Source organism: Chiloscyllium plagiosum, chromosome 12, assembly GCF_004010195.1.
Source record: "Chiloscyllium plagiosum isolate BGI_BamShark_2017 chromosome 12, ASM401019v2, whole genome shotgun sequence".
NCBI lineage: Eukaryota > Metazoa > Chordata > Chondrichthyes > Orectolobiformes > Hemiscylliidae > Chiloscyllium > Chiloscyllium plagiosum.
This window is the reverse complement of record NC_057721.1, coordinates 45,830,857-45,855,500: the sequence shown is the minus strand read 5'-3', so window position 1 is coordinate 45,855,500 and position 24,644 is coordinate 45,830,857. Positions and strand designations below refer to the sequence as shown.

Sequence of the window (24,644 nt, the reverse complement as noted above, 5' to 3'; positions counted from 1 at the left end):
AGAATGCTGTATTGCTGATGTTGTTGTAAGTTGATGTTCTGTCAGTCCTTAAAGCAACGAGAGCTCCATGGACTTTGGAGTATTTGGTAATCCCAAACAGTTTGACCCTATCTTTTTGATGGTTTCTGTATTGGCAAAGCTGATGTTTTAACAATTCTCTGGCCTCCTGGAATGAATTTTTGTCGTGGAAATTGAGGGCAGCTATACGACTACTTCGGTGGGGATGGGAAGGGCAGGGCCACCCGGTGCGTGCATCTTCCTTGTAAGATACTTTACTTCAAAGTGTACATTCCTTTCTATCCGTTCATGCAATTCTCTTCAACTTCAAATCTGTGGTCACGAGCAATTTCCTCAACAAAGAAAAACCAATCCTTGACCCCATGGTCCTAGCAAATTGCATCCTATCTCGAAAGTTCTTGAATATTCTGTAGGTTTCCTAATGCCCTTTATGGAGAGAAATCTACCACCGGGACCTGCCTGGCCTACATGTGTCTCCATACCTACAGTGATCTGAACTGGCCTGGAGTGCCAATCTAAAGGGTAATTAGAGATGGGAAACAAAGGCTGATCTTGTTTATAATACAAATTTATATTATGTATTTGAATATGATTAAACATATCCATAATAAGAAATAGAATTAATTTTTCATGAGGTCAGTCTATCACAATCTGAAGCTTTGAGTGGATTTTAGTGACTTCCCCTGTGGTGTTTAGGGGACCTTGCATGCAATTAACTTGTGGGAAGATGGTGGGCAAGGACTCCACCACTTTTTCACCTTCCATGCCTGTGGGTGGGAAGACCCAGAGATGATATTTCTTCATCCGCTGCTAACTCAGGCATTTAAATGGGCAACTGATGTGCACTTAACCTGACAGAACAGGAATTCATCCAACAGAGAGTCAGCACCTCACTTTGCCCTGCTCCCTGCAAGTAAACCCTGTTATGTTTTCTTGAAGGGTCCGTGAAAGATAAGGACCCAGGATCAGAAAGATCGCCACTAAGAACAATCTGTTTGTTCTTGCTGCTGACCCCCACTCCCGCCCCCTCCCATCAATCTCCTCAACCTCTATCCCTGTTGTGATCATGACAAAGTCAGCTATTTGGACCTCATAGAATATGAGTTCCCTGATTGGGACTGGTCTAATTAGGGAGCCCTGGCTGACAGATACAAACAGGAGTGTCAGAGGTTCTGTTCACTTGAGAGAGCTGGCTTAGAGGAAGCCAGACCAGTGTCAAGTACTTTGCACATGTAAGTAAAGGGTGATGCGATAGTGGCCTCTGTGGAGTTATTTCAGACCCCTTTCTGCCATCACTGTTTGAGCCAGGGTTCCTGCTCAATCCAAGGCCGTGGGTAGGTGCTATACCAGCTGCAACCACTGCTGGCCCACTGGCACTGCTGAGTGTAAGAAGGGGCCTGATCTCTGATTGCCGGTGGAGAGGACTTTCACAGCTAATATCTTTGTTTCTGGGGAAAATTTTGGCAAGTGCCTGAGTGCCACAAGATGCAGTAGGCCTTTTCGAAAAGAAATTGCATGGGGCATGCCATATGGTTCTAAGACATGTTGTCGTGATCCCTGTAATTTCCATAAGATCCTGTTAAATGTCCACAGAGTCTGCTTGACTTTCTGAATATTTTCAGCATCTTCTGGTTTTTATTTCAGGTTTCCAGCATCTATCATATTTTGGTTTCAAACTGAGTTTTGCACCTTATTTTATTCTTTAGTAACAGCTGATTTTCAACATTTAGTTGAGTTATTGCCTTCTTAAAAGTTTCCTCAATTTGGAAGATTTGCAAGGGTGCAGTTTTTTAATTTTAAAATTAACTCACTAAAACAGGTGGTTCGGCAAAGTTTTCAACCATAAGATGACAGGAAATCTGGTGTATAAAAGCCAAAGCAAGCCTAAGTTCTAACAAACTCTGTGCTATTACCCTTTAATAAAAACATACGTTATAGATATGTGAACAGTTGTTGTCTGACCGGGTGAGTACTTTCCATTAGTTTCTATTGAAATTGATTTGATTTCTGGCATCTGCAGTATTTTGCTTTGCTTCCCATTAAGTTCATTTTCCAAGATCTCCAGCATGGAAGACTGTAAAAAAAATAACTGCGGACGTTTCTTTGTGGTAGGTGCTGTTGTGAATGAAAGCTTTGCCCAGCAGATACTGCTGAAAGTGAAAGAGCCCACCCAAGTGCCTGAAGAGTTCTCAATATTTAGATACTATGATTTTGGAGGACATGTGGAGTATCAGCAGATGCACATGCCCTTTTTACCTAACAATGCTGTCTACCTGTTGGTCATCAACCTAACTCTGGGATTAAATGACACAGTACCAACAAAAGAGAGGCTGCTTAGAGGACAGAAAATAACGGATACCTGTGGATTTACTGTGAAAGGTACATTAAAGTGACATACGCCTATAATTGTTTTGAACATCTGATCTAACAAACTAGCTCATTGCCAATCATAATGTGCAATGTTTTCAATTGTTTGCATTCCACGTTTTACAAAAATATTATCTTGATGAAGAACAGAAATTAACTATTTCCCTTCTTCGAATCGTCTGTAATTTGCTTTTAAACGCTGAGGGTTAACCTTTTCAAGGAGTTTGTTTATTTGGAATGAGAAATGGGTTCTTGTGGTTGTTAAACATTTCTGACATAAGGCGCTCCTCTCATTTTGTCAGCTAGTTTTAGTGGAGGGAGAACTTTGGGGTGGAGAGATAAATGGGAGGGGGGCTGGGGAGAAGGTAGCTGAGAGTGAAATAGGTGGATGGAGGTCGGGGGGGGTGAAGGTGATAGGTCAGGTCGGAGAGGAGGGTGGGACGGGTAGGTGGGAAAGAAGATTGACAGGTGGGACAGGGCCTCCCCCACCGCCACTCCCTCACCACCCGATGCCTGGAGGAAGAGCGTATCATCTTCTGCCTCAGGAGCCTTCAACCCCATGGTATCAATGTGGACTTCAGTTTCCTCATTTCCCCTCCCCCCATCTTACCCCAGTTCCAACCTTCCAGCTCAACACCATGCTCACGACATATTCCACCTGTCCATCTTCCTTCCCACCTATCCGCTCCACCCTCCTCTCCAACCTTTCCCCTTTACCCCCACCTCCAACCACCTATTGCGCTCTCAGCTACCTTCTCACCAGCCCCACTCCCCTCCCATTTGCTTCTCCACCCTCGAGGCTCCCCACCTCATTCCTGATGAAGGACTTTTGCTCGAAACGTCGATTTTCCTTCTCCTTGGCTACTGCCTGACCTGATGTGCTTTTCCAGCACCACTCTGGACTCTAATCTCCAGCGTATGCAGTACCCACGTCCGCCTAGTTTTAGTGGAACCCCATTCTGCTTGTAAATGGGACTGTCACCAAAGGTTAAAGTAGTAGATCAGGAGAAGTCACAGGGGAATCCATGGCCCATGCGTCTGTTCAGTAAATAGTTGGCTCTACTTTGTGTAATCAAATCAGGTGAAAGCATGAACGAAACAATCATTTCTCAATGTCTGCGAATAAATGGAAAATCTCCATGTCCCTAATCCATTAAAGTAAATGAATAACTCCATAATAGCAAAGGCACTGTTGTCTTCGCTTTCTCCAGAGGTGGTGCTGCCATTATCCCTCAGTTCATTGCAAGGAACACAGTCAAATGATGTTTTATTTCCCACACCTAACCGTTAGCAAAACCACAGGGCTAACATATAATTAATATTTTATTAATATTTTTGTTATGAACTTGTTTTGAATTTTGTGGGGAGGCAATGGCACAGTGTTATTATCACTAAACTATTGATCCAGAAACTCAACTATATTCTGGGGACCTGAGCTCAAATCCTGCCATGGTAGAAGGTGCAATTTGAATTTAATAATAATCTGTAATTATGAGTTTACTGTTAACCGTGAAACCATTGTCAATTGTCAAAAAAAAACCATCTGGCTCACTAATGTCCTTCAGGGAAGGAAATCTGCTGTCCTCACCTGGTCTGGCCTACGTGTGACTCCAGATTCACAGCAATGTGAGTGACTCTTGACTGCCCTCTGAAATGGCCTAGCAAGCCACTCAGTTCAAAGGCAACCAGGGACAAGCTAGAAACACCAGCCAGTCAGCATATGGTTTACTGAATTGAGATGAAAAACCTTCACTATTTTAAGAGGAGTGTGAACTAATGAAAAATGTACATGTTCCTTTTTTAAAACTAGCAGAGAAAAGAATATCAGAATATTATTATTTCCATTATTAAAATGACCAAGGTCTGATTATAACCTAATCATTCAAATCCAAAATTTCCAATAATAAGAGTAAAATTATACCAAATAATGTTGTATTTGAAGGTAATATTAAAACTGAAGAAGATTATCAAACTTCAAGTACTCACTTATATCATCATCAGAAATTATGGGATGGCTTCATTAACATGATTTGCTGGCATTGACATTAACATTATTGCACTGAAAACTGCTCTTTTTATTAATTGAACTGTACAATGCATCCAATTTTAGAATACCTCGACTACTGGATCGGGTGTATTTCCTCTCTCTGCAAAGCTAATAAGACAACCCACCAAGTTATTCTAGTTGGGACATTTGCCAATGCCTGCAAAAATGTAAGTGTTCATTTTTCTGTTCCATGTTGAATTGAATTCCTCAGGCCTTACACATGCATTCTCCTGGATTTAATATGGTGACAGGGGCCTTGTCCATCAGTTAGATCAGATGTTTTTTTTCCAGGAGGCCCAATGTCACTCAATTTCAATCAACTCTTTACCTGAGCATTGTTGGGCGCCTCATCCAACTACATCCCTGATTGACTGACTGCCAGCTTCTGTGGGTGAGATTTTGGTCAATCAGAATGCAACATTGGTACTGTCATCAGGTGCAGTGACCACTGACAGTACTGCAGTGGGGCCTTCATCAGGAATTGCTCATGGATCTCTGGAGAGAGCTGAATGTAATTGGGTGGGAGTTGAAAGCTTGGAGGTCAGAGACAAGGGGATGGCAGGCTTCTTTTGGAGCTCCCCTTACCAATGACAGGTCAGTTGATCAGGCACTGAGTACACGTGAACAAGGACTCCCTGCAACGATACCTACTAATAGGCCAGGGTTTTCTTGGCTGCATCTCTGGGTGGCAAGCTGGTTGAAAACCAGCAGTGGTGGCATGAGGCCCTTACGTAACTACATCAAGATCTCAATTGCCCTTTGGAACAAAAGGCTGCCCACAAGCCCTCCTGCCACATATTTAATAGGTGAGAAGTCAGGTTTCCTTTCCACAACCTCCTGTCCAATCACACAGTCCCCAACTCCAGGTTGGCCTGGTCAGTGGTGACGGATTGGTTGGTGCATCATTAGATTCTGCTTATAGTCTGTGTAAGGAATGAGCTTGAATGCCCCTTCATGTTGCACACTTTCTTCTTTTGATATCAATTCATGAGATGAAGAGGAAATTGATTGTGGAAGGAGAGAAAGCGGGTGGTATTTACTACCCTTTCTAAATCTGGTTGGTTTGATGGTGAAGATATGTAATTGGGTTTGGGACCCAGCACCTTCCTACCCTACCTCTACCCCAGTTAAACCCCTGCCACCAATTGAAGCTCTTAAGTGAGCAATTTAAATAGCAGACCTTCGCAAAATAAGGTAATGCCACCTTCGTTAGACATTGGGCCCATAGCCTTGAATGTTCTTCTTTATTAACCTATTGTTCTGATCAACTTGTTCAGAGATGTTATTATACACCTCTGGGGCAGGTGGGATTGAACCAGAGTCTCTCAATCCAGGGGCTCTACCTCTATGCCACAAGAAGGCCTCCTTCCCTAGTTATCTTTTTTATTCCTGAGTCTGCTTTTTTGTTCTTGCAGGTAAACCTCCCTTTTTGTTGTTTCTCAGTCACCTGTGGTTTTTATATTTGTATGTTTTTTTTCTCTTGATTTTGTATTTTTATATATAGTGAGACAGCAAAAAAAGACATTGTTGTGAATAGACTTCAGTATATATATCTTCTTTCCACCAACATCTATGTGGCCAATGGTATATTAACAAGCAGAGCCTGTTAAGGGCAATGCTGACCTCAGAAAATTGAAGGAGGAGAGTAGGGAAAGAAGGAGGAGACTAAATCAAAATGGAGTTGGATGGGGAAGCAAAGCTCTCCATCCCCTGTGGTGTCCATCTGTCTGTAAAGACATCAAGAACATTGGCAGACACCATGCGCTCCTTCTTCAATGACACCTAGCCTCAAACATAACCGTGAAAGGGTCAGGTAAGTGCTAGAGATGACCCCATGCACAGCCTGCTGCCTGGCCTTGTTTATAGCCACCCTGGCCAAAATGCTGCACCATTGAGTTGTGCAGCTTGGAAACAGACCCTTCAGTCCAACTCATCCATGCTGATCAGATATCCTAAACGTATCTATTCTGTTTTGCCAATATTTGGCCCATATCCCTCTAAATCCTTCCTAGTCATGTACCCATCCAGTTACCTTTAAAATGTTGAAATTGTACCAGCCTCCACCCCCTCTTCTGGCAGGAACACTATCCCTGCACCACAAGAGCCTAGCCTTGAATGTTATGATCTTAACCGAAGTGGCTACAAAAAAAAGAGTGGATGCATTGGCTGTAATGTTTAAAAATTCCAGAAAATTCTGGATTTTTGAAAAGCTGATATGGAAAATTAAACACTTCTATTCAAGAATGAAGAGAGACAAAACAGGAATCTATAAATCACTTTGCCTGAAATCTATCATAGGGAAAATACTTCAGTCCATTATTAGGGTGGTAATGGCAGGATACTTATGAAGTCTTAATGCGGTCTAACAGAATAAATATATTGATGTGAAAAGAAAATTATGCTTCTGTCTTTGATACAGGGTTGATAAAGGAGCACCTGTAAATGTGATATACTTAGATTTCCTAAAGTCGTTCAAAAAAGTGCCAAATGAAATGTTAATACACAGATAAAAACTCATGTCATTGGGATTATCGCGTTCGCAAGGATAATGCATTGGTCAGCTAACAAGATGCAGAGATTTGGACTAATGAGCTATTTTTGGATTACTAAAATGTAACAAGTTGAATGCCGCAAGGTGTGGTGCTCTATTCTCAACCACGTTCAGTCTGTAGCAATGAGTTTGATGAAGAGACCAAGTGTATGGTTACTAACTTTGCTCAAGGCACAAAGATGAGTAGGAATGGAAATTGTGTAGAGGTCAAAAAGGCAAATGTTTTGGCAGTGAGATTAAAATGTGGGAGAATCTGAACTTGTTCACTTTGGCAGAAAGATTGCAAATGCAAGATATTATTAAATAGAGTGACTACAGAAGTCTGTGGTACAAAGTGATCATGTTGTCCTAGTACTTGAATCACAAAAAAAAGTGTGTAAGTACAGCAAGTGATTGGGAAGGGAAATGAAATTTTGGACTTTATTGAAAGAGGAATAGTGTCAAATAGGGAAATTTCAATATAGCTGCCCAAAGCTACTAAAATTGTAACTGGAGTACTGTGTACAATTTAAGTAACAATATACTTACAATGGAAGCAGTTCAGACGTGGTTCATAGATATCTGGGATAGAGGTGTTGTCTTATTAGGAACGATGAAGATTTAAGATTCTGATTGGACTTGACAGAATGGTGGGAGCAAAATTTTAATTTGGAGGATTTCTGTGTCTCATTAAAACTTAACCTTTGGAGTTCTCTTCCTTATAGTTGCTGAAGGTTGGATTATGAAATGTTTTCAAGGCTGAATTAGACAGAATTTTGATCAAAAAGGAGATGAGGATTAGAGGAAAGAAAGAAGAGTGAAACTGCAACATTGAATATTTTACCAATGACTTGAATATTGCTTTGATAAAGGCTTGGGCATTTATAGACCCATGTAAAATACATAATTAATTTGTGCTTGCAATGTTAATTACTTTTGTGCAGATAGAAAATTCTAGCCGTTAACATCTGAAATATTACTGGAATAAGAACAGTTAAGACACAAGGCAAATCAGATCTTTAAGTGTTTAAATATTCTAGCAGAAATGGCAGAGTAAATCCTGTGCATGTTCCACTTGGTTATGCAAGACATAGAGCAGTCGAATCAATATTCAAGAAAGTGTCTCGTTTTTGATCAGAACCCTTTGCAGTTGTTCTAAGAATCTCCTTCTCAAATAAACCTAAAATCTAACTTTGGTGAGTGTTTGTTAGAATCTATACTATTTCTGAGGCTCATTAATTGCACTAATTTGAAACTGGTATGAAAACCCCGAGCGGCATATTGAATTATTTTGTGAATTATCGTATCACCCAACTGTGACATTTATTCTCTTTTTTTCAGTTTCTATTGCACGTCCCCATGGATTTCCCAGTCCCAATTGAGTGCATTGTATACATTTTTAGACTCCCTGTTAGCTCACATGAATTGTGAGAGAATGAAGCTGTTTTGTCTGCTTCCTTTTTCCCAGAGAGGAAGCTTTGTATGTCAACTTCGACTTCACTGAAATAAGTACAAAGGACAGGTGACTTCACCTCAAGTTTCCAAAATACCTTTTTTTTCATTCTTCACATGAGATGTGGTTATTATTAACAAGAGCAGTTAAGAGTAAGTTTCATTGCTGTTGGTCTGGAATTGAATAAATTGGGTACATGGCCTATTTCTCGGCTGTAAAGTTAAGTAAATCCAGTCCTTTTTCAAAAGATGGACTCTGACTGCAATTAATTCCATAACATTGTTCATTCCTCATTCTTATCTTGTTTTTCATTTTATTTAACATAATTTAAATATTCTTATTTTCTCATTTCTATCTTTAGGCTGAGGAGGCTTTGAATACCATTTATAGTTATCTTCACGAACATTTCCCAGTTGGTGTACTTCACGATCAGAAATTCATTGTTGACAACTCTGTTGATCATGACCAGGGAGCTGGATACAGTGAGTTACGTTCAACCATTGACAAACTTTCCAGACAAGTAGCGTTTGAAGACAACATTGTTTTATACCATGCAAAATTGTACTACCATATTCTCCACTGTACTGAGAAATATCTGCTGTGTTCAGATCTGTATTTACCATGGTACAAAATAATGGGCAGTCCCCAAGGAATAGAGGTGAACAATGCTGAGAAAATGCATCAAGTACAGGCTGCACTACAGATCTTGAACTGCATGAAATTTGCTTACTATTCAGATCCAATCTTGGTCTTGGATCCTCAATGGCTTATTGATCTCATGGCAGCGATGATTCCAGTCAACTGTCTCCCACCACCAAATATACAAACTGCACCACTTCCAATTCACCGTGAGTGGATGAAATTAGTCAACACTGGAAAATTTTCAGAAGATCTCCTGCAATATATTTGGCCAAAAGAAGCACTAAAGCTTAAGGATGAGTTGATTGACATTATGAAATGCCTAAATTTGGTTGTGCAGGTCAATCCAGAATCCAAGGATTACCATCTTTGGTTCAAGCGTAAACAGAGAGAGATATTCCTGTGTTTTTATGAGAACCAAGTTTTGACATACTTCCGGAAAGATGTTTTTAATGAACTGATACCCATGTTTCAAAAGGAATGGCCCTACATTGAATCCCTTGATGTTAATTTTGTTCAACTTGAAAAGAAAAAGCATGCAGAATACAAAATATATCTGGAACTGAAAAATGACAGAGTACTGCTGGTGAATAGGAATGAGTTTGAACATGATGATTTTCTGTATAAAGCTGGCACTATCGTGGAGTATATGCAAAGGTCATACCCAACACTGTGTCTATTTGTGGATGGTAAACCGTACAAAGGTGAGAACAGTTAAAATTAATGCAATCTGTATCACATCATTCATCAGTAATGATGTCAGAGAAATTGTGAATTAAGTATTATTTGAATGCATTCAGTCATTTCTTAAATTTAGGGTCAATCAAATACATTTGTCATTCTAAAAAAGTATTAAATTATGTATCAAGAGGAAGGAAGTCAGTGGAAGAATGGAACCTGCTTTTTACTTTGATTTAATCCCCACACACCTCATCCAACCAGAAACAATGTCACCACCCTCTATGATATTGTTAGAATATCCCATCCAAACGTTTACTTTGCAGAGACATCAGCCCTCCCTTATTACCTCAGTTTCTAAGTCACTCGTTGTTGCAGTGTCTTCCCATTGTTTGCAATCCTATGCAATGATGTCTCCAGTAATTACCAATGGTTCCGTTTCAACTGATATTAAATTGTCCTTTGGTTTTCTCTCCCAATTAGCAGAATTAACTTTAAACAATTTCCTGCATTGATTGTGTTGCATATCTGATGAACTGATGCTGACATATTCCCTGATAGGAGGGTTTCAGGAAGCCATTCCTGAAGAAGGGCTTATGCCCGAAACGTCAATTCTCCTGTTCCCTGGATGCTGCCTGACCTGCTGCACTTTTCCAGCAACACATTTTCAGCCCATATTCCCTGATAGTAAAGTGAATTGAGCTACATGTTGAAGACCAGTCTTTTCTGCATAATCTGATACAGTACTGAAGCAGCAATGATCCCGTATTTGATTTGAGATTTGTACTAAATGAGATCATCTCTGGCATGAAGATGTGAGGCAGCACTGATTGGACAGAGGAGAAAAACTAACCAAGCTTCCCTTATCCGATATAACAAAACAAAGAATTGCAAATGCTGGCGATCTGAAACAAGAACAGAAATTGTTGGAGAAACTCAGCAGGCCTGGCAGCATCTGTTGGGAGTTATCATTGCAAATCTGGTGACTCTTCCCCAGAAACTGAGTTTCTCCAGCGATTTATGTGGTTCTGTTATGTGATCTCTGTGTATATACCCAGATCGAAACAAACATTGACAGAAATGAAAAAATGAGGAGAGGTATAAATCAGGCTGTCCAAACACCATCCATCTATCGTATAAGGTTAAAGTCAACAACCCCACCCTCCCTCAGCCTGCCACACCACCATGTTTGAATGTTGGGTGTGACAGGAAAGTCATTTTGCCTTTTAATTCTTATTGTCCAGGTTGGAGTCAGAAAAACAAGGCAGAAGCTTGGAAATGTTGCTATTCTCAAATAAAAATAAAATCTTTAATGAAAAGAAACAGGATGTGGGAAACAAAAGCCTACAAAATAAATCACATACTGTCTGTCTATTTGTCTTATGACTGATTTTGTATTTGTTTATTTCTGTTTTTAGCAATTGAACTCTTTCTTCAGGTTAGGCAGAGGATAAGGGAAAACATGGAGGTGGTGAATGCAGTGAAGATCTTCATGGAGGATCAGCCAGAAACACAAAATGACATTTTCTTCAGAGAGCAGTTAATTGACATCAGATTTGATACAACACCAGAAAATATGGTGGATAGGATTGAAGAAAGAATGCTGATAAAAGCTTTGGCAGAATTCAACCGATTCCATGGCGCTAACGCAGAGGAGATATGCAGACAAAAGCTTGACCTTGTACCAAGTAAATATTTGATATTTTAATGTGCAAGTATTACACTTTCTAATGGAGTACATCTATCCACCTTATTAAAGAATCATCATCATTGGCACTGGCCCATGGGGAGGAATTAAAACTTGGTTGCCTAATGGATTGATTGTATGGTCAGGAAAATGGAGATTCAAATCCCAGTAATCCGTACTGGGGCTGGGTTTTACGCCCTGCTCGAGCTGGTCATGTTTTCAATTTTTGGGGAAGGGTAAAATATGGCAGGTCATTAATCCACTAAGCCCTTATAAAATTCCTTATAAAACCGTAAGGAGGCTGGCGATGAAATCAGCCCCACCTTTTTTAAAAAAGATAATTAATGTGTAATTGAGCTTGTTAATACGATGGGATGTGACGGGAGCAAAGAGTACAGCCACCATAAATTCAGCCCCCCGCCTCATTGTCCTTTCATTTGAGACTTGCCACTACAGAAAATTCACCCAACTGTTATAGCACAGAAGAACGTCATTCATCCCATCATGTTTACCTGAAATAAGCAATTCATTTTGTCCCATTCCCCCACTGTTTCCCTGTAACCCTGCATATTCTTACTTTCAAATGACAGTCTAATTCTCTTCTGAATGCTTTGATTGAATCTCCCCTCACCACACTGTCAGGGGGAATGTTTCCAAATTTCAACACTTGCTGTGTAAAAATGTTTCTTTTTCGTTTACTGCTTTTGCATTCTTTTGCTATTTGTTTTAAATCTGTGCCCTCTCCTCTCCCACAAGTGTCTGCTCTGTGCAGACTAAACATGGTTTTAAAAACTTCTACCAAAACTTTGAATGTTTTGAAACTAGGCTAATCCAGAATACCATGTTAACTGTGGGAGTAAAACAAGGGAAAAGTGTGGGATGCAGATGTGGGAGATCAGAGTCGAGAGTGTGTTGCTGGAAAAGCACAGCAGGTCAGGCAGCATCCAAGGAGCAGGAGAATCGACGTTTCGGGCAAGAGCCCTTCATCAGGAATGAAGGGACAAGGGGACAAGTTTTCAAACCGTGAAGATCTTAAGGCTGATAGCTGGTAATTCTTCCATATTTAGAAAATTGCCCATTTTTGGAATGAACTTCCAGGAAGAGAGGTGGGGCTATAAGCGAGGAATTAGTTAAGAAACAGTTACATGAACAACAAAGTGCAGCAACATTGTGCAGGTATGTTCTAGATTCGGGTATTAAAACAGGCTCGATTGTTGGATTAAAGGAACAGAATGTATGTTAGTTAAATTTGCTGATGACATTAAAATAGCTAAGAGGTTGTTAAGAGGAGGTAAAAAGAGTCTATAAAGAGATATAGATAGGCTAAATGAGTGGCCAGAAGTTTTGCAGATGGAGTTTAGTGTGGGAAAATGTGAATTAGTCCACTTTGGCAAAAAGAATAGAAGGGCAGAATGCTGTTTGAATATATCAAGATCACAGAACGTGGGATCTCGGTGTCCCAGTACATGAGTTACTAAAGGTTGGTGTGCAGGTACCCCAAGTGGCTAAGGAGTCAAATGGAATATTCGTGTTCATGCAGGGGGAATGGAAGATAAAGGTGGGAAACTTTTGCTTTAACTATGCAGGCAGTTAGTGAGACACATCTGTTTTGGTGTCCTTATTTGCAAATGGAACTAATTGGATTACATGCAGTTCCAAGAAGGTTGGAACAAGGAGACACAAGTTGAAAAGAATACATCTCCCTTTTAAGATAAGGGTTTTTATTTCAATGAGGGTTGTTGATCTGTGGAACTTCTTTCCAAAGAAGGAGTGGACACTTGGTCATTCAATTTATTTGAAGCAAGTTAGTATTTTGATACACGTGGGAGTCAAGGGTTCGAGGTGGTAGACAGGACAATGGAGTTGAGACCAGAATCAGATCAGTCATGAACCTATGGATTGGCAGGCCAGACTTGAGTGGCCACACAGCCTACTCCTATTCCTAAATCCTTTGCAAAGTGGGCAGGACTGGATAGTCTTCCTGGTCCATTAGTATCATTAAAAAGTAAGTCTGATCATTATAATGAACTGATGAAATTCAATGTAAGCAAATGTGAGGTCTTGCACTTCGGAGAAAAGAATACAGGGACGGGCTACTTTCGAAATGGTGAGGAGATGCCTAAAGCCAGAGTACAAAGGGATCTGGGAGTGCTAGACCAGGATTCTGTAAAGGTTGATTTGCAGGTTGAGTCCATGGTTAAGAAAACAAATGTAATGTTGTCATTTATCTCAAGAGGGTTGGAATGTAAAAGCAGTGATGTGCTACTGAAACTTTATAAAGCTCTGGTTAGGCCCCATTTAGAATACTGTGTCCAGTTTTGGACCTCAGGAAGGACATACTGGCACTGGAATGTGTCCAGCGGAGATTCACATGAATGATCCTTGGGATGGTAGGCCTAACATACGATGAAAGGCTGAGGATCCTGGGATTATATTCTTTAGAGTTTAGAAGGTTGAAGGGAGATCTAATTTAAGCTTACATGATAATGCATGGCTTAGAAAGGGTGGATGCTGGGAAGTTGTTTCTGTCACGTGGGGATACTAGAACCTGTGGGCAGAGCCTTAGAATTAGAGGAGGTCAATTTAAAATGGAAATGAGGAGCCATTTCTTCAGTTAGAGAGTGGTGGGCCTGTGGAATTCATTGCCACGGAGTGGAGTGGAGGCCGGGACATTAAATATCTTCAAGGCAGAGATTGATAAATTCTTAATCTCGCAAGGAATTAAGGGATACAGGGAGAGTTCAGGTAAGTGGCATTGAAATGCCCATCAGACATGATTGAATGATGGAGTGGACATGATGGGCCAAATGGCCTTACTTCCACTCCTATGTCTTATGGTCTAACTACCATTGAAAATAGGTTTGAAATAATTGAGTAGCCTGTCTTGCCAACTGACTATATTTCTATTCTGTTCTATTACAGCGGGTCATTTCTTTTCCAAAGGAAGAGAGTTGATAAACAACTTGTGTGAATTGCTGATAAAACTACACAGTTCCACGGAGAGCAGGAGGTGTATCTTTGATAATGTAGGAGAGATCTTTCAGTGCTGTGTTATCCAGTGCATGCTGGACACAGAAAATCAGCCCAAGGACTATAATGAAATCCCAATGCTGGATGCTTGTGAAATGTTTGAAAAAGCTCAACGTGGAATTCCAGAAAGTGCCATAAGAGATATCCAGCATCTTCAAGATTTAACAGCAGTAGATGACACCACCATGTCTGAGGATTTTACAGAGAAACTTATAAGCATACATCATCTGTTCTGGATTATTAAACTGGTCTTTGTGAAATGTACAGGTAGGTCTTTTGTATATTTGAGTCACTTTGATTATGAAATGTGAAAGATACACTTTCAGGGAGATTTTTTCTAATATGTGAATAATAACAGAATATATTAACTTGTTACAGTTAATATTAATAACCGCATGTTTAACAGAAAATATATATCAGCTGTAGGCAATAGCAGAAAGGAACGAGATAGAAAAACATTCTCTGCAGCATTTAAGAGGTGCTGAATAACATAGAAGTCAACTTGATTATTTTCATTTATTCATGTATGGGCGGGGGGGGGGGGGGTGCCACTGGCTAGGCCAGTATTTATTGCCCATCCTGGAGAAGATGCTGGTGTGATATCTTCTGAAGTCTTGGGGTGTTAAGAAGGGAGCTTGTGGACTTTGACCCAGCAACAGTGAAGGAATGGTAGTTCACAGTCAGGATAGCAAGTGCTTGGAGGGGAACTTGCAAGTTTGATGTTCCCATATATATGCTGCCTTGGTCTTTCTAGCCATTAGAAGTCACAAGCTTGCAAAGCACTGTTGCAGGAACATGAGTTCTTGGAGTGCATCTTGTAGATTGTACATTGCGCTGATACTGTGCTTTGGTAGTGGAGAGAGTGAATGTTTTAAGTTGGTGGATGAGGTGCCAGACAAGTGGGCTGCTTTGTCTTGGATGCTGAGGAGAAAGTGAGGTCTGCAGATGCTGAAGATCAAAGTTGAAACTTTATTGCTGGAACAGCACAGCAGGTCAGGCAGCATCCAGGGAACAGGAGATTCGACGTTTCGGGCACAGGCCCTTCTTCAGGAATGTCTTGGATGCTGTCAAGTTGTCTCTTGGATGGAATCCATCCAGACATGTGGAGAGCATTCCATCACATTCCTGACTTGTGCACTTGTAGACAGTGAACAGGATTTGAAGAACCATTGACTTTCAAGGGGCAATGCCTCGATTCTCTCTTGAAGATTGTCTTCACTGGGCATAGGCATATCTGTCAGTGACAGGCAGGGTTATTGCTACAATCTGTTCAGTGGATACCAATAAAAACAATGGACCCAACTACTAATTGAGCAGTGATTGTGACCTGCCTGTTGCATTAGTCTAGCTGGAAGAGGAGCCAGAATGGATTGGTATTTTTCACGTTCCTTTTCACTTGCTTATTGCAACCAGGAAGAGGAGTACCCCATCAAATAACCAATTCACCATGTGCCATTCCCCCACCTTTTCCCTCCAGTTAGGTCCTGCCATCATTTCTCTTTGATTTACTTGAGTACCACTATTGTGCTCCAACTTACTTGTCAGGAAATAGGCAGGAGATTGACCATAACCAGTAATGCTCAGGGGAAATATTCCTAGACTTCGAAAACATGAAGCAAAAGATATCTTCAGGTGAGACCAGCAGAAGGTAACCTCTGGCAGAGGAACTGATGAAGAGGCTCCAGGCAGTGAATTGGTCCTGCACACAAGCTCCACGTAAGTAGGGCTCAATGAGGTTGAGGTGCAGCTGGAAGGAGTGGGTGTTGAGATGCTGTGGAAGACAAGATTGAACCACGAGGAGCTGGCAAGTTTTCAGGCACTCTGATGTAGAGTGACATTGGAGGGAGTTAGGAAGTAGAGTCTTTGAGAGTGAAAAGTGAAATCCCTTTAGAGGAAGTACCAAGTGTTAACAAGACTTTTGTGACTCCTGGTAATTACAGATGGCTGGGTGAGCTACTAACGTTGGTCATACTGGTAATTTAATGTGTAGGTCATTTGTGTTTACCACAGCTGGTTAATTTATGTTTGTTTCATGAGAATTTGGAATATTAAAGTATGAGATTGATATTGTCAATGTTTTTACTTTTCATGACAGAGTACTGTTTATGGTTGAGTCTGAAGGCTTTATTCTGTTAGGAAGAAGTTGAAATTTCTGAACTACATCTACTTAAAAAAGAAAGCTGCTGTGTCCTAACCAGATTGTAATCAAACTGGCCACTCTGCTCTGGGATCATAGCAGATGTAAAAGCAGCAAATTTCAATTAGTATTTTTCAGTGCTTGGGTGTGATAGCAAATGCCTAGGATTATCATTGTCATATTGTCAAATTATAATTTGCTCCTATATTCCATCAACATTGCATAATGTTTTGAAAGCATTTCTATTTCATACTACACAACAAATCTGAAGACTTCTGTTCCAAATGCAGTTGGTATTTTTGTTTCACAGATTGGAAAAGTGCAAAAGAGCTAAGCTTGGAAGAGTCCATTAGCACGCTGTACTTTAAAAGCTATCAACGCTACTTGGAATGTGAAAAGGAACTTGGCGCATTAAGAAGTGAACAACGTAAACTAGTAAAAGCAAAAGTTTCAAATCGGAAAGGCCAACACTGCAGAGGTAAAAAAAGATCTGTTTCCTGCATTACATTTGATCTGATTATTTGACTTCAAGTGACCATCTATGATCCTTCCTGCCTCAGACATAATTTTGGTGATTGGAGGAAGTCAATGGGACCTCAATCAGGTGAAATCAATCTGCCTTCACCACCCACCCAAGCAGTGCATTCCACATCCTAACAACTCTGAGTAAAGAAGTTTCTCCTCATCTCATTCCTAGCTCTCTTGTTGACAGTCTTGAAATTGTGACCCCCAGTTACTGACTTACCAACTATTAGAAACAGGTCGTCCTTCTTTACCCTGTCAAAATTGTTCATAATTTTCATCATCTCAGTAAAGTCATCTGTTCATCCACTCTGCTGTAAGGAGAATAAGTCCAATCTCTCCCATCTTTCTTTGTAATCTAAATTCCTGGTATCATTCTAATAAATCTCCTTTGAACCTTCTAAGGCTTTAACATCCTGCCGTCAACAAGCTGTCCAGAACTGAACACAATACTCCAATAACTTGCAGAGGTGCAGATCATTCCCTTGCTTTTATACTCTCTGCTTCAGTTTATAAACCCAAAGATCCCATCAGTCCACTTATCAACTGTTTTAACTTGCCTGGCCACCTTCCGAGAATCATGCACATGAACTCGGCTCCTATAATCCCCTCAAAGTTGTAAATTAAAATATATGTTGATGTAGGAAAATGCAAAAAAATGTGATAAAGCAAGAACACCGACTTTACACAGGATTTCTTGTGCAGAACTAAGGCTGTTCAGTGTGCTGTGGGGAAATGGTAGATACTTTAGAAAAATGAAGCAATATCTAAGCAGAGTACTCCTGTTTTCTTCAGAAGGGGTCTATTTGGAACAGAAATACTTTTCCTAGCTTTGATTTCTTAATTTAAACCTGTCCCTGCTCTTTTGGAGAAGGTCTGTGTGATAGACCTCCACAGATTGGAACATATTCCATTCATTCTTTTGGCCAAACTAACAGCAGTAAATCCAACCCATTTACTAACAAAGCTCCAAGTGCACAAAAAAAAATCAAATGACAACCTACTTTACCAGCAATTATAAGTATCATTTTGGGTGAGTTCCATGAGGAGGTGGGTGGTTTTCTCCATGAGCCTGAGCAGGTTTTCTCATCTTATCTTTCCAAATTCACCTAATTACTAATGCACCATGTCCCTGTATTGCCCCCACTGCTCAGCATATTCTCCTGGTTGCTGCCGGTGGAAAGACTGGGCATTTTTCCCAGGCTCTTTCCCAATTCTTGGCATAGGCGGCATCTTTGAAGTCAAGTTGATGAATGGACACCGTGCAACAATTGCCAGACAGGGATGTTCCCTCCCAGGCAGGGAATACTTCAGCAGTCAGGGACATTCAGCCTCAGATCTTTGGGTGACCATCCTCCAAGGTGGACTTTGGGATATGCAACAATGCAGAGTGGCCAAGCAGAGGCTGATTGTCAAGTCCAGTACCGTTTGAGGATGGCCTCAACCGGGACCTTGTATTCATGTCACACTACAGGTGACCCCACTACACTATACACTCTCACTCTAAAACACTCACACAAGCACACATACACACACACACTCTTGAACATGATCACACTCACACTCAAAATGACCCTCTCTTATACGCATGCTCTTTCTCAGACACATACACACTCACACACACCCTGTCACAGGCATATACTGTCACACGCGCGTGCACACTCTCTCTCTCTCTCTCTCTCTCTCTCGCACACACGCACACAAAGATATGAGTCTATGGGGTGAATTTGCTTTCACAGATTTGTATTTGCAGATACATTCTATTTTGTTCAAAAATTTACTTTGGAAATAGAACTAGTCTGACTCAAGATTGGAATACAGACAGACTCTAACCGTCCACTGTTAATGTATTGTCTGAACTGAGATTTCACCTTTTTTTTTCTAAACTTAAGTTATCTCAGGAATGTGACTTTAAAAAAGTTCTGGGATTTACATATTAATGAATCGAAACCTGCATTCCCAATCTAAGTGATTAAAGACTTAACAGCAATCTAGGTTTATTCAATACATCACATCAGGTGCATGACACTTTGATCTTTTACAATAAATTCTGTGTCCTATAATCCTGCCCCAATAGCTACCTGATGAAGGAGCAGCGCTCTGAAATCTTGTACTTCCAAATAAACCTGTTGGACTATAACTTGGTGTTGTGTGATTTTTGAACTTTGTCATCCCCAGTCCAACACCAGCACACCCACATCATGACCAGTGTGAATGGCCATTCTTTGCTCTAGACCTTGGGGATCTTCTTGCTGTTTATCTCACTTGATGACTCCCCCCACCATTGCCCATATAGTTCAGGGGATGGGAAGATTTCACTCTGAATTCCATATTGTTTTGATTTTATTTTCCACCAAAATAACCTTGAAACAGGCTTGCAGCAAAATTTAACAATTATTACTCTCACTTTAGTTGCTTACACCAAAAATTGAATATTCCCTTTTCCTTGCCTACCCCACATTGAGTGACATATTTATTATGTTGCAAGTAAACTAAAATATTGTCCTAACCAGTGCCTTCTTCTGACCAAAGAACTGAACACAGAACTCCACACAAGTGTTCATGTTTTCTGTTTGAATTTGATATTCACTTGTCATATATTCTCATTTGTTTCTCAACAGATTGGATACATAAGAACTTCAGTAAATTTGTACAGAAAATGGGAGAAGGTGTTCACAAGCCTGTAGTAGATGAGCTTTTTGAGAAGTGTCTAAATAAAGAGGAAGTAGATAACATTGCATCGAAAACAACTTACCAAGAAAGAAACCGGGAATTGCTGAAAATACTGCTTAACAAAGGGGAAGTTACCTGCAGAATGTTCCTTGCCGTTTTCTGCAACAAGGATCCTGTCAATGAAATGACTAGAAAGGTAAGTCAGGCAATAGAAGTTAACTTTACTGAGAAGTTTTCTAACTGTGGTTATTTACAGCACTGTTATCATAAATCCTTTGAAAGACAGGTACTGGATGTTGTATTGATCATGGCAAGTGTATACTGCAAAATTAGGACTTCAGTGAGTCAAGACCAAAGCAAATAAATTTTCAGATAGTCAACTCTTTGCTTAAGAAAAGTACAGATCAATTGTTCAGATCCAGCAGAACATAGCCTTCAGCAATTATCCTAATTTTCCAAATCAGTTTCTATTTCAATTTCTTTATATTTCTGATTCAAAGCTGAACCAGGCAGTGTGAAGTGATGCTTTAAAACAGTGAAGCCGCAACTATTTTATTTCTGTGGATAAAATACCTCAATATAGACATTTTGCAATCACACAGTCTTAGAATTTGCTGTTTTGCTCTAGTTATAATACAACTTGATATGAATCTTTTACTTATATTCAATTTCCATGGATCGTCTACATTGACGACCAAACCTAAATTGACCTATCAGTTACTAAACGTTTCTTTGCTATACATAAAACCACAATCTAAAGCTGAAGTAACAATTCTCACAGAATGTGTTCTCTTCACGTAACTAACAAAATAAAAAGTTAAAAATCACACAACACCAGGTTATAGTCCAACAGGTTTAATTGGAAGCACACTAGCTTTCGGAGCGACGCTCCTTCATCAGGTGATTGTGGAGGGCTTGATCGTAACACAGAATTTATAGCAAAAATTTGCAGTGTGATGTAACTGAAATTATACATTGAAGAATTGATTGTCTGTCTGTTAAGCCTTTCATCTGTTAGAATACAGTGATAGTTTCACTACTTTCATGTGTAAATCACAAAACCCTTTTTTTTAAAGTTGCATTCTCGGGTTAGCTGTTAACAATGGTGATAGCTAGACAATATGTTGAAGGTGTAAGCCCCCTGTGTTCTCTGTCTATGACCTGATGTTTAGATTGATTCCAATCTAAAAAGTGAGATAACAGAGTTTTACATAAATTCATGCAGTTTTTGCGCTCAGAGTTCTACATGAATGTATGTGGTTTTTGAGCAAAGTGCAATGTAACTCTGAAAGTACCAAAAAAATTACCAAACAAAGTGTGTGTGTGTGTGTGTGTGTGTGTGTGTGTGTGTGTGTGTGTGTGTGTGTGTGTTGGGGTTCACCTGTAATGTGACATGACCCCAAGGTCATGGGTACCGAACCCAGCTATCAGCCTCCGCTCGGCCACATCCCTCTGCTGTCTGTCCCGAAGTCCACCTTGGAGGATGGTCACCCGAAGGTCCGAGGCTGAATGTCCTGGACCACTGAGGTGTTCTCCAACTGGGAGGGAACTCTCCTGTCTGTTGATTGTTGTGCTGTGCCCATTCATCCGTTGTCGTAGCCTTTGCTCGGTTTCCCCAATGTACCATGCCTCCGGGCATCCTTGCCTGCAACGTATATTAAACCTGTTGGACTATAACCTGTTGGACTATAACTTTGTACACCCCAGTCCAACACTGGCATCTCCGAAACAAAATAAAAGACCATTTCATGTCACAGCTGCTGTGGGAACATTACTATGCTCAAGCATCCACTAAAGAGATCAGATTCAATCACGTGAACATCATAAGTTGCACTCAACACCTCTTGGTTTCACATCTGTCACAAGTAATTACAATCAAAAAATAATGAATTGTTTTAACTGAGCTAAGAAAAAACTACGGGTAATTACCTGAAACGTTCTGTTGAGAACAAAAATAACCAATAAGTTTTTGTTAAAAGAATCCAATAATGCTGATAGAACACAATCAATAGCAAGATTGCATCTGGCAATGAATTTGTGTTAAAATCTTTCAGTAAAAATGCACAGCCAAAATGATCAAATGCACTGTTGTGTTCTATTGTTAAAAATGGGGATGCCCTTGGGTCTCATTGTAGAATTTCAAACACTCATACGTGGCAGATTGTCAAATCATTTTTTCACTCTATTGCAGATTCAAACTGAATTAAATCTCAGATTTTCCATAGAAGAAATGGATTTTCCACCAGCAGGACAGACCCAACAGAGGTGACAGCACAGTGGTGTACAGTCGGGAGGGAGTTGCCCTGGGAGCCCTTGTGGGGGAGGCGATGATCAAACAGTATTATCGCCTGACTATTAATCCAGAAACCAACAAAAATGTTGTGGGGACCTGGGTTCGAATCACACCATAGCTGGTGGTGGAATTTGAATTCAATTTTTAAAATCTGGAATTAAGAGTCGACTGATGCCCATGAAACCACTGCCAATTGTCGGAAAAACCCATCTGGATCACTCATATCTTTTAGGGAAGAAAATTTGCTATCCTTACCTGGTCTGGCCTACATTTGGCTCCAGAGTCACAGCAATGTGGTTGACTCTCAACTGCCCTCGGAAATAGCCTAGCAAGCCACTCAGTTGTATCAATCGCTAGAAAGTCACACCAAAGAAATGAAACCGGACAGACCACCTGGCATTGACCTTGGAACCGGAAAAGACAATGGCAAAAACATAAACAGCCCTGTCGACCATGCAAAATCAACCTCACCAACATCTGGCGGCTAATGCCGAAACTGGGAGAGCTGTCTCAGACTATTCAAACAACAGCCTGACATAGTCTTTCTTATGGAATCATACCTTACAGATAACACCCTAGACACCACTGTTACCATCCCTAGATATGTTCTGACCCACCAGCGCAATAGACCCAGGAAAGGTGGCAGCACAGTGCGATACAGTTGGGAAGGAGTTGCTCTGGGAGTGCTTGACATTGATTCTGGACCCCATGAACTCTCATGGCTTCAGGTTAAACATGGGCAAGGAAATCTCTTACTAATTACCATGTACAGTCCTCCTTCAGCTGATGAATCAGCTCTCCTCCATGTTGAACGACACTTGGAAGAAGCACTGAGGGTGGCAAGGGTGCAAAATGTTCTCTGGGGGATTTCAATGTCCACCACCAAGAGTGGTTTGGCAGCAGCGTTACTGATCGAGCTGATCGGGTCCTAAAGGATATAACTGTGAGACTGGGTCTGTGGCAGGTGGTGAAGAAACCAACAGGAGGAAAAAACATACTTGACCTCATCCTTACTAATCTGCTGGCTGCAGAAGCATCTGTCCATGACATTATAGTAAAAGCAACCACCACACTATCCTTGTGGAGGCAAAGTCCCGCCTTCACATTGAGAATAACCTCCATCATGTTGAGTGCTAACTGGGACAGACTTCGAACTGATCTGGCAGCTCAAGACTGGGCATCCATGAAGCACTGTGGGCCATCAACAGTAGCAGAACTGTACCCGAGCACAATCTGCAACCTCATGGCCTAGCATATGTCCCACTCAACCATTACCATCAAGCCAGGGAATCATCCCTGGTTCAATGGAGAGTGCAGGAGTGCATGCCAGGAGCAGCATCAGGCATACCTAAAAATGAGGTGTCAACCTGGTGAAGCTACCACAGGACTACTTGCGTGCCAAATGGCATAAACAAGTGATTGACAGAGCTAAGCGAATCCACAACCAACGGATCAGATCTAAGCTCTGCAGTTCTTCCACATCCAGTCGTGAATGGTGGTGGACAATTAAACAACTCACTGAAAGGCGAGGCTCTACACATATCCCCATCCTCAATGATGGAGGAGCCCAGCATATCAGTGCAAAAGGGAAGGCTAATGCATTCACAACAATCTTCAGTTAGAAGTGCAGAGTGGATGACCCAACTCAGGCTCCTCTAGTGGTACCCAGCATCACAGATACCAGTCTCCAGCTTCACTCCACGTGATATCAAGAAATGGCTGGAGGCACTGGATATTGCATAGGCAGTGGGCCCTGACAACATTCTGGCAACAGTATGTGTGCTCCAGAACCGGTCGCTCCCCTAGCCAAACTGCACTGCAGCTATAACACTGGCATCTACCCAACGATGTGAAAAATTGCCCAGGTATGTCCTGTACAAAAAAAAGTAGGCCACATCCAACCTGGCTAATTACCGCCCAATCAGTCTACTCTCCATCATCAGTAAAGTGATGGAAGGGGTCATCAACAGTGCTATCAAGCAGCACCTGCTCATCAACAAACTGCTCAGTAATGGCCAGTTTGGGTTTTGGCAGGGTCACTCAGCTCCTGATCTTGTTACAGCCTTAGTTCAAACATGGACAAAAGAGCTGTATTCCAAAATTGAGTTGAGAGTGACAGCCCTTGACATCAAGGCCGCATTTGACCGAGTATGGCATTAAGGAGCCCTGGCTAAACTGGAATCAATGGGTATTGGGAGGAAATTCTCCGCTGGCATAAAGGAAGATGGTTGTGGTTGTGGAGGGTCAGTCATCTCATCTTCAGGACAACTCTGCAGGAGTCCCTCAGGGTAGTATCCTACACTCAACAATCTTCAGCAGCTTTATCAATAACCTACCTTCTGTCATAAGGTCAGAAGTGGGGATGTTCACTAATGATTGCACAGTGTTCAGCACCATTCGCGACTCCTCAGATACTGAAGCAGTCCCTGCTCAAATGCAACAAGATCTGGACAATATCCAAGCTTGGGTTAACAACTGTCAAGTAACATTCACGCCACACAAATACCAGATAATGACCATCACCAATAACCACCGTCCCTTGACATTCAACTGTATTACTATCACTGAAT

General features: G+C 41.0%; 1 protein-coding gene across 2 annotated transcripts in view; it reads left to right on the top strand.

Moving 5' to 3' along the window:
- Positions 1 to 22,343, top strand: part of LOC122555200 — a 34,010-nt gene extending 11,667 nt beyond the window's left edge. For both annotated transcript variants that reach the window (XM_043700958.1, XM_043700957.1), the window contains exons 6-13: positions 2,131 to 2,397; positions 4,496 to 4,599; positions 8,777 to 9,758; positions 11,151 to 11,420; positions 14,342 to 14,716; positions 16,897 to 17,064; positions 19,730 to 19,977; positions 21,973 to 22,343. In XM_043700958.1, the coding sequence (XP_043556893.1) occupies positions 2,131 to 2,397; positions 4,496 to 4,599; positions 8,777 to 9,758; positions 11,151 to 11,420; positions 14,342 to 14,716; positions 16,897 to 17,064; positions 19,730 to 19,977; positions 21,973 to 22,050 (2,492 nt within the window). In that variant the 3' untranslated portion in view covers positions 22,051 to 22,343. The remainder of the gene's footprint in view (positions 1 to 2,130; positions 2,398 to 4,495; positions 4,600 to 8,776; positions 9,759 to 11,150; positions 11,421 to 14,341; positions 14,717 to 16,896; positions 17,065 to 19,729; positions 19,978 to 21,972) is intronic.
- The last annotated feature ends 2,301 nt before the right edge of the window (positions 22,344 to 24,644 follow it).